This window comes from Oncorhynchus kisutch, linkage group LG7, assembly GCF_002021735.2.
Source record: "Oncorhynchus kisutch isolate 150728-3 linkage group LG7, Okis_V2, whole genome shotgun sequence".
Classification (NCBI taxonomy): Eukaryota; Metazoa; Chordata; class Actinopteri; order Salmoniformes; family Salmonidae; genus Oncorhynchus; species Oncorhynchus kisutch.
This window is the reverse complement of record NC_034180.2, coordinates 29,000,625-29,011,384: the sequence shown is the minus strand read 5'-3', so window position 1 is coordinate 29,011,384 and position 10,760 is coordinate 29,000,625. Positions and strand designations below refer to the sequence as shown.

Sequence of the window (10,760 nt, the reverse complement as noted above, 5' to 3'; positions counted from 1 at the left end):
AAAAGAGTGGAAGGGAGCTGAAATCAAATTTTACTTCTTTTGTTGTTCATCCTTGTTTAAACCAAGTTTGAATTTGCTTTCAGAATAAAACTTGAATCACAAAACCAGGTCACAGTGAAACAATCAGGTTGGATTTTGTGACACTTGACTGGATATATTTAACCTTTACCAGTCCATGCCACTCAGTCTGAGTTGATGATGAGTTGGCCTTTTCTGCCAACTCATCATTTATCCCTGCCCTGGTTGACAGTCGCAATGCTTTCATCTTTGAGCCATCTCTCACTGGGCCTTTCAAGTCTGGGTCATCCAGCGTTAGCTTTGCCATAAAGCAATGGCGTTTTTTTTTATGGGATATATTTTATCACTTGTTAACGGTTTATAAACGTCGAGCTGTCTGGGTCCTCTAGCTGTGCTGGAGGGAGGAAGGCAGTAGCTGAGGTATGAGAGATGCCAAGAAAGCAGTGAGATCATTCTCTCCATCCACACGCCATGTGGGAAAGTAGGGGAAAATTATCCGCATCAAAACATTCCGCTCCATCCATCGTTCTGGAGGAGGAGATGAGACAAAAGAGGGATCGGAGAGAGAGAGAGAAGGTGAGATTAAGAAAGGGAAAATGTTTTCGTCCATAAAAGCATTTGAAAGCTTCTCCTCTCTTGATTAATCAAGTGTTTTTAAAGTCTTGGAAGGCATTCACATGGTGCCAGCCTGATTCCGACCCAAGTTAAGCTTGCGTAAATGGAACGTAGTTGCCTTTTTATGCACTTTTCTCTATGCATATTCCGATCTTGAATTTAAGCATGAGTGCAGCACTCACATAGCGTACGTTTTGGGTGGAGATCGAATAAATGAAGGTGTGGCGGAGGTGTCTATAGATATACTGCTGCCAATTTACTGTTAGTTCCCTTCAGTTGGTATAGCCTACATTGTCATTCCATGTGTTTCGCTTACCTTAATTTGCTTCCTCTGTAAATGCGGTCATGGCCGTATGGCAACAGTTGATCATTTTAAAAAGACACGTAGGCTAATTAAATCGTTATGGAGCGGAGCGCAGACCAAGACGTAACAGTTTGAACCCGACGCACCGCACAGTACTTGGCTGTCTCATCATACAGTTCCACAGTTAGTGCAGGCAATAGACGCGGATATAGCCTACTATTGTACACTATATTCTCCCTATTATACTTCTATGTACACTAATCTTCCAACATTACCATGGGTTGAAGAACTGAATGTGGCAATTTTCATAATGAATCAAACCACCGTTCTTTCTTTCGTGTCTACAGGCTCTCTAAACCTGCTGTTATGATTAATAAATACTTTCCTAAACCTAAATAATCTACAAGATCAGAGTATTTTTACATCTACCAATTGGTGCTGAAACGGAGACAATATGCATATATTTAGATGGCTTTCTTTCATTGATCCCTAATATTCTTCACCTGTTTTCTTGATATATTCTAGCCTGTCGCAAAAAAAAACTAACTAAAAAGGTACACCATATTTAAAAGGATGGCTTAAGATAAGGTTTTCAGTACATTTAAATGAATTAAAACTCCACAAGAAAACCTGTTGGCCAGCAAGTGGGAGGGTTTTCATTCGTTGAATGAAATGTATTCAGAGCTAGTAAGGTAGCCACACCTGCAGAGCGTGTTGAGACTGATTAAGGTAAGTCTCAATACCAAATACTGAGGAGAAGCGTGTAGGAAAGACGTGCATAGGAAAGGCATACATTTCTGAGTCAGAATCGGACCCCATTGGGATTTGTACACACATGTACTTTATCAGCATAAGTAGGCTACACGGTTAATTATTTGGAGTCACAACGTTCCCACACAATGTCACTGCTAATATGTTACTAGGCCACAGGCTGAGTTTTACTGCAAGCCAAGAAAGCAACACCAGAGCGAGCACCCCTGTCATTTGAACACTGGATTGCTCATTAAACCAATTAAAATCTCCATATGCCCCAGAGGACCGGTCTTTAAAAGCACTGACAAAGATTGGTCAAGTGATGGTGAAAAAACTACCCAGGTTCAAAAAGCAGTCTGAAGTCAAATGTTATTTTTCCTAGAATTCACATTCTCTCCCCTGATCCCTGCTCTTCACCCTACCCCATTTAAGGCCATGGACCATGGCCCCCTCCCTAACCCCACGTCAGTGCTCAGATGGTGACTTGTGTGTGTGATTGCTTCTCAGGGCGGCCCATTCAATCACACAGTGGAGGGGATTACTATGAAAGCAGCCCCAACTCGGCTTCTTTTGTCTGGGCTGCTGTGGCCTGCAGAAGCAGTGCACACTGGGTCAAACCTGGCCTTTGAGACAACCCAAATTCCCATTTGGGTTGCCTCAATGCAAAATGGAGAGCTCTTAATGACTGGTCTGAGTAAGTTACTGCTTGTCTTGTGCTGTGAATGAGTCATTGTGGTGGTAGTTCAAGATGAATACATACCATGATTTGGGGACTCAATCAATAAACTAATGATGGAATTGTGGTGAAACAATCTTTCACAAGTTTTTGGAAGCTCTTTTAAAAAGGTTTATTCAAGGAGCTACTGTCATCTTAGTTTACATAATAAAGCATTTGAGCTAGTACACATCTCAATTCATTGGGATACACCTGCATTGCTTGCTGTTTGGGGTTTTAGGCTGGGTTTCTGTACAGCACTTTGAGATATCAGCTGATGTACGAAGGGCTATATAAATACATTTGATTTGATTTGATTGGAGCATGGGGAATTCAATGCAATGATCAGAGCTGATTGTAGACAGCCTAAACTGAAATGCATTCTATTGGTTACTCTGACGTTTTCCTTTCTTTGTAATTTCTTGGAAAAAGAGTGATGTGCTACAGGAAGTGCCAACTTACCCTGACCCACTTCTTGTGGCCTAGATCTGGCGTATCCATGGTGATGGTTTTGTCGAGCAAAAAAGACCCTGTGAAAAAATCTACAAGCGTCACCAGCTGTCCAGACTTGACAGACTACCCATTCCCACATCAGTCGGTAGGTTTGCTGTCTTGAGGATAAGTTAGCAAATGACAAACACAACCAAAGTTCACTTTGTAGCATCCCAGTTGATGGCTTGAATGAGCCTCTTATGTAAGTATGATTGGTGGTGACACGCAGTCACTCTCTCACGCTCACTTTCTTTTCCTCTTTTCTTCCCAAACACAATGAGGAAAAAGTAGGCTGTGGCTATCAGCTATGTGACCCCTGAAAGTACACAGCAGTGCTTAACATACATAAATAATCTGCCAACTCCCCATGCACCACTACCCACCACACAACTGTGCCATGAAGAAAGAGTCCCCCGTTCCTGACTAACTTAAATTTGTGTCATTACTGTATGAAGACCACAAGCCTCAACCCCTCAGACACTCATAATCCCTCACTATTTCCGTATAGCAGGTCTCTCTAACCCGGTTCCTGGAGAGCCATCTTCCTGTAGGTTTTCGCTACAACCTGATTCAGCTTCTCAACCTGCTAATTATTACAATCGGGTGTGCTAGATTAGGGTTGGGGCGAAAACCTACAGGACAGTAGCTCTTCAGGAGCAAGGTTGGAGAGCCCTGCCATATAGTCTCCGACTGCCCTCTATTTCGCTCAGTTTTACTACACACAACTTGTTGTATGGTGCAAGGCCTTCCTTTTGAATCATACCATTGAATCTTGAGATATGCTTGCATAACTTGGACATTTGAGTAAATTAACAGTTATCCTTTCTTTGTTTCACCTGTTGTTATTCATCCCACTCTGCAGCAACCAACAATGGAAAGTAGAATGAACAGCTTCAACATTCTTCAGACATCCTATAATGTTTGGATTACATTTGTATGTCATACTCCACTCGCAATGATCTGGGCAAAGTCAAACGAGCATAACAATTGTAAGAGCGACTAGCCAGGTTAGAGAGGTAAGCACCAAACAGGCGGGAAGGAAGAGCAAGGGAGGCAGACAATGGCTAAAGCTGGGAATGAACTCAATATACTATTAATTACTAAAAACAAATCAAAACTGTGGAGAAATGATAACGGACCTACATTCATACAGTATATTTACTGTGGTCAGATTGCTAATAATCACCCAAATGAAAGCTAGACAGTCAGAGAGCATTGGCAATTCTAAAAACGATGGATAGAGGACAATTGTTGATGGCGGACCTCGTTGAAGACCGAATGCGGGGCAAAACTAGTTTGAGGTCCCAGGCAACAGTGTTTTAACGGAGTGGGTCGGGGGGAATTGGACAACACCTCCTGACATTTCAAAAGGGGCAGGATCAAAGGAGACAAGAGGGCCCAGCCATGTGTGAAAGGGAGATGGGTGGCCAAACGGAGAAAGGTGCTTCCAAGAATTGGGGATCCATGTTCCCAGGACTTTTCTTCTCTGTTTTCTCTTCCCATTTGTCCGGACTGGAGTGAAATGGTGGCAGTTTGATTTCCACAGAAAGTGTTGTTATACAAGGAAGTAAAAGAGGTTTGTGAAGCCTTTCAGTTGTTAGTCATGCAAGTGGACAGACATTCATTATTGGGTGCTAATCCTTATGTCAGTTGATTAAAACAATTTTTTTACCCATACAACTGAGGCTTCACCTGTAATTCATTTAAAGATGCATGCATTTCTTCGGAGAATGGAATGAGTCAGTGACTCAGTGTGTCCAATTGTTGGACGTATTTTTGGATAGCTACTTTCATCGACCATGAGGCTACTATCAGAACATAACACAGACCAGGGAGATATGTTTGGTAGAAAGGGTTTATGGGCTAGGCACAGTGCATAATACAGATATGGTTTTGTCTGCACTAGAGAACAATGAAGATTGTGAAGTGACAAAAACACGGTGAAGGTCAGGAGCCTTTCATAGACATACGAATGCACACAGATCAAACTGCATACACCACACAATCACACCATTTTGCACCCAACAGATATTACACATTGTATCCTTTCATAGCAGCTCCACCAACATAACGGCGTTATAGGGCAGGTCACAATCGGTCAGGTCACTTTTGTATCACAACCTCTTGATTCTCAGACGGTAAAAAAGTTTCATTTTATTATAAATTAGGTTGGGAAATGGCTGTAAGAAAAGACGTTACTCTTTTGACTTTGGGCTACTTAATCTCAGTATTTTCCCTGAGAGTAGTTCAGTTACCACTGCCTCTACCTCAGTAGTGCCCCCTGCCTCTACTCCCTCCTCTGCCTCTAAATCCGCCTCTACTTCCGCCCCTCCCTCTAAATCCACCTCTACCTCTACCTCTGCCTCTCTCACTCGACAGGTGTCCAGCGGACCTCCTCAGCTTCTTCCTCTCCTCGTGGTGTTCACGCTCCGCCTGCTGCTGCCGCTGTTGCTGCTCCGACTGAAGGAGATAATTGAGAAAGGAGAGGCAGAGAGCGAAAGGAGAAATATATACTTTTAATTAGAGTATGATTTAAGTTGCAATATATAACTGTTTGGGCAACCTGACCCAATTCACATATAAATGTGTGTTATAGATCTGTCATTCTCATTGAAAGCAAGTCTAAGAAGCGGTAGATATGTTCTATGTGCGCTATTTCTATGCTTCCCGATCTTAAGTTTTGTTTTTGCATCTTTTACTTTCAGGTTTATACACTTTCAAACAGCTGAAAATGCAATATTTCTGGTTATGGAAAATATATTTCACAGCGGTTTAGATACAGAGCTGCCAACTCTAACGCATTGGCCGTGAGACACTCAGTTGACCCACTTCTCACGCTCTCACATCTCATGCATTGAAAAGTACTTATTTCATTTTTCAACTGTGCTCCAAATCGTTTTGAAGCATCTGCGCCTGAAATGTAACATCACAAGTGAAATCTATATCATTGTTTGGATGCATGGTATAAAGAAACGCCCCTCAAGATTAGAGCGGAGGTGAATGGAGAGAGAGAACAGTCTCCCCTGAGTTTATAAAACTGTAAAAAGAGAAGCACGGTAGCACGCTTTTGTTTGCTGTTACTCCTGTCCCCATTTCAGAATGCAGCCTTGACAGCATGTACTAAAGTCAATTTAATCCACACTTGCATTAGTCCCCTTGTTTGGTGATTGGAATTTAGGCTGTGACAATGACAAGGCAGCACACAGGCCTACAGTATGTTTTAGCAGGGAAGTTTGGTAGGGTGACCTGATTTGGAACTTTTAAAGTAATTTTGAACCCAAAAGGAAAACTTTTAATTCTATATATACAAATAATTTGGGTAGAGTGTAGGGGCAGATTTATGTAATCTTGTCTTCAGTAGATTTTATTAGCTATTTATTTCATTTAGTCTGATCAGTAAAACAATTGTCATTCTTAACGATGGGCTAAAATATAGGGTAATTACTGTGCTTCATCAAGAACACTGCTGTTATTGCCCACACTTATTTTATTATTCTACTTCTTCACAATTCTGCCACTGTAAACACATTTTAAATCTGATATGCCTACTTCTGTGTTTGAAAATGAATTATATGAGGCTATGTAGTTTTTTGCAGCTATTTACAGACCGTTTTGAATAAGTCATACAAATAAGCATTGGATATTAAATGCTTATTAAATGACATTTTAGTATTGTGCACATGCTAGGCAGAGATGGTAGGGGGACTCAACTCATACTCTCCATAGACAAAATATGTGTTTAAGATGATGGCAAGAACCTTCAACTAGTAGGCATAAACCACCTGAATATTGATATTCATTACATTTTTCTTTAAGGTTCGGCGATTTTAAGAAATGCATTTTCAAAACACCCAGCACTTGTGAAACATAGATCGGGGATGGCCAACCCACCTGGAGAGCAGGCAAGATTTTCTTTCAGTCCTATTTTAAAGAGAGAGCTCACCCAAATTACAAAACATAAAATGTTTGTGTCCTTACCTTGAAAGCAGTCTCTGGACAGACAGACTGCAATCTATAATTTGGTTATCCACTGCCATCAACCATTAATATTAATAGTGGTAACAATCCCCGGTAGGTGTCGTATACAACTTTACACCCGAGAACAGGGGTCAATCCCGGTTTCCAACCTTCCCACTGTTTGTAGCATTTGCCTTTCTCCCAATCTAATTTTCATTACTGAATAAAGTGTCAAACGACCTATTTTTTTTTTTTTACATTTCATCCCCCCAAAATCTCAAAGTAACAAATTCGTCAAATTTTGAGTGTTCATTTAATGTTCAATGCATCCTGAATACACCTAATTTTCCACCCTGGTCATAGGCCTAAGCCATGTCAAAATACACAGAATTGCAGGAAATTAGCTTTAAAACAGTCAAATCTTCCTGGGATAGGACCCCCAATCCCCTGTCTAGAGATTGTGCCAGGGGCAAATCTAACTCCAAGATATCTTCAAAAGTTGGCTGACCTGTAGATGGTACAATGATTCTCTACATTGTACTTGCTTGTTTTGTCACAAACTGAAATTAGGCGAACTATTACAATTTTAGCAACCAAGAAATGGCGGAGCGATTTCTGCATAGTGCATCTTTAAACGATCTTCTGCAAAACAATTATAGCTTTCTCTTAACAGACCTGTAATCAACATTGACCCCCAGCTCATGCTGTAGTACAGGGGATTTACCCAGCAGACAGACTCAGTCTCTCTGCATGTGAGGGACCCTTGGCCAAACTTAGCTTGTAAGGGAGTTGCAGCGATAGGACAAGACTAACTACCAATTGGATATCACGAAATTGAGGAGAAAAACAAAATTATAAATGGAAGAGGCAAGTGGAAAGAGAAAAAAAAAGACAAAAAAAAGGAATTTGTTCGTCAGCCCTGCATTAAAAAACAGAATTGGTTAAAGAAAATTGTGTTTCATTTAAGGAACAAAAAATGTTTTGCTGTTCCATATAGATTGCAAAATAGTTGGGAAGAGATTTGATGTACTGATTCTATGGCACATGGTCTACGAACTGATAAGCAAAACAACAACAAACTGTTTGTTACTGAATTCGAGGATCAGCAGAAATCCAGATCCGTAGTTTGAAAAGACATTTGTTGTCCCTTTCAGTGGCTTATTATGTAATGGTGTCATCATGACTTACCTTCTTGAGGGTGAAGGTGAGCTGTTTGCTGCCAACAGCTGTGTCAGCCACGTTTACTGTTCCAGAACGTTCCTCCAGCTTCAGACGCTCCTCCAGTGATGCTCTAGTAGACACATAACATGTCAATACGGGACACATGGGCAGGTCTATCACCAGCATACACACACTACAATAGTGATGAAATGCAGTACCTATAAAGGGGAGAAAAGAGTACTTAAATATCCTACTCAAGTAAAAGTATTTTAATGTTACTTTAATTAAATTTTTCGCTAATTTAAAAAGTATTCAGAGTAAAATCAATGGAGTTACTTTTCAAATAAAAACACTAACAAATTATAATTTAAAAAAGGCACTTTGAGACAATTTTTAAAAAATGCTGCAGTGAATTCATTGTCTGTTTTAAGTGTTGGGAGTAGGTGCACTACAAAAACTGCTCTATTGTTCAACATTTAGTCTTCTTTCACTCAACTTAAATAATTGCTTTTAATTGAGTTTGAAGCACAAGTAGAGGGTGTGTTACATAATTTGAAGAAAACCTTGGGACACCCTTCCTGTATTTGGAGCCTTCCTATATTTGACCTGTGTCCTCATTTTTCTTGCTACGTGCTGCATGTGTCCACCTGTCAGGACAGTGATGGATGTGACAGACTCTCAGGCCAGGCCACACATTTCTGTCTGCTGTAGAGAGCTCAGTACAGTCAGGCACCTTAGACACAGGCCCACACGTTTCACTGCTAATCGTTGTACTGGCAAAATAAATACTTATAAACTAGGGCTACACAATGAATCAAATTCACATCAAAATCGCAAGAGAGGCATGTGCAATATCCAGATCGCAAGAGATCCATGTAGATGCAATATTTTGAAACATCTCAGCCGCATGTAACATCCGTTTTCATAGTTCCTCCACCTCGCTGTTAGATCAAATCAAGTATTATTTGTCAGTCACATGTACCAAATACAACAGGTGTAGTAGACCTTACCGTGAAATGCTTACTTACAAACCCTTAACCAACAATGCAGAGGAAGATAATATTTTCTAACTAATGTAAAAAATAAAATAAAAAGTAACAATATAACAACAACGACACTATATACACAGGGGGTACGGGTTAGTTTAGGTAATTGAGGTCATATGTACACTGAACAAAACTATACAACTATGTTTTGGTCCCATGTTTCATGAGCTGATTTTTTTTTTTAAATGGCAAAAATGTTCTACATGCACAAAAAGCTTATTTCTCTTAAATGTTGTGCACAAATTTGTTTACATCCCTGTCAGTGAGCATTTCTCATTAACCAAGACAGGTGTGGCATAAGAAGGTGATTAAACAGCATGATCATTAGACAGATGCATCTTGTGCTGGGGACAATGAAAGGCCACTTTAAAATGTACAGTTGTGTCACACAACGCCACTGATATTACCCCAGTCTTCCACCAAGGCACCTGCAAGTTCCGGGACATTTCTGAGGGGAATGGCCTTAGGCCTCACCCCCCGTCCAACAGGTCCCAGATGTGCTCAATGGGATTGAGATCCGGGCTCTTTGCTGGCCATGGCAGAACTGACATTCCTGTCTTGCAGGAAATCACACACAGAACGAGCAGTACGGCTGGTGGCATTGTCATGCTGGAGGGTCATGTCAGGATGAGCCTGCAGAAAGGGTACCACATGAGGGAGGAAGACGTCTTCACTGTAACGCACAGCGTTGAGATTGCCTGCAATGACAACAAGCTCAGTCCGATGATGCTGTGACACACCACCCCAGACCACGATGGACCCTCCACCTCCAAAATCGATCCCGCTCCAGAGTACTGGCCTCTGTGTAACACTCATTCCTTCGACGATAAATGCAAATCCAACCATCACCCCAGGCGAGACAAAACCGCGACTCCTCAGTGAAGAGCACTTTTTGCCAGTCCTGTCTGGTCCAGCGACGGTGGGTTTGTGCCCATAGGCGACGTTGTTTCCGGTGATGTCTGGTGAGGACCTGCCTTACAACAGGCCTACAAGCCCTCAGTGCAGCCTCTCTCAGCCTATTGCGGACAGTCTGAGCACTGATGGAGGGATTGTGCATTCCTGGTGTAACTCGGCAGTTGTTGTTGCAATCCTGTACCTGTCCCGCGGGTGTGATTTGGATTTACCGATCCTGTGCAGGTGTTGTTACACGTGGTCTGCCACTGCAAGGATGATCAGCTGTCCGTCCTGTCTCCCTGTGGTGCTGTCTTAGGTGTCTCACTGTACGGACATTTCAATTGATTGCCTTGGCCTCATCTGCAGTCCTCATGCCTCCTTGCAGCATGCCTAAGGCACGTTCACACAGATGAGCAGGGACCCTGGGCATCTTTCTTTTGGTGTTTTTCAGAGTCAGTAGAAAGGCCTCTTTAGTGTCCTAAGTTTACATAACTGTGACCTTAATTGCATACCGTCTGTAAGCTGTTAGTGTCTTAACGACCGTTCCACAGGTGCATGTTCATTAATTGTTTATGGTTCAATGAACAAGCATGGGAAACAGTGTTTAAACCCTTTACAATGAAGATCTGTGAAGTTATTTTATTTTTTACGACTTATCTTTGAAAGACAGGGTCCTGAAAAAGGGATGTTTCTTTTTTGCTGAGTTTATATCCCACGTCAAATCATAAATCGCAATATTTGTTAAAAAACATATTTGTTTCCAATATCGTGCAGCCCTATTATATACTCTATGTGCCATGTCCAT

The 10,760-nt window shown here is 41.5% G+C and overlaps 1 protein-coding gene and 1 long non-coding RNA gene across 2 annotated transcripts in view; one reads left to right on the top strand and one right to left on the bottom strand.

Annotated features, from left to right (window-relative positions):
* The first annotated feature begins 248 nt into the window (after positions 1-248).
* LOC109893905 (uncharacterized) lies at positions 249-4,677 on the top strand. The gene is made up of 3 exons (XR_002255801.2): positions 249-594; positions 2,892-3,003; positions 3,760-4,677. It is a non-coding gene; the product is annotated as an uncharacterized LOC109893905 (long non-coding RNA).
* A 57-nt stretch (positions 4,678-4,734) lies between these two features.
* LOC109894403 (nucleolar protein 10) overlaps positions 4,735-10,760 on the bottom strand; it is a 32,276-nt gene continuing 26,250 nt past the window's right edge. Inside the window, exons 20-21 of the mRNA XM_020487859.2 lie at positions 8,043-8,145; positions 4,735-5,357 (exon numbers count right to left, since the gene is read on the bottom strand). Of these exons, the coding sequence (XP_020343448.1) occupies positions 5,166-5,357; positions 8,043-8,145 (295 nt within the window). The 3' untranslated portion in view covers positions 4,735-5,165. The remainder of the gene's footprint in view (positions 5,358-8,042; positions 8,146-10,760) is intronic.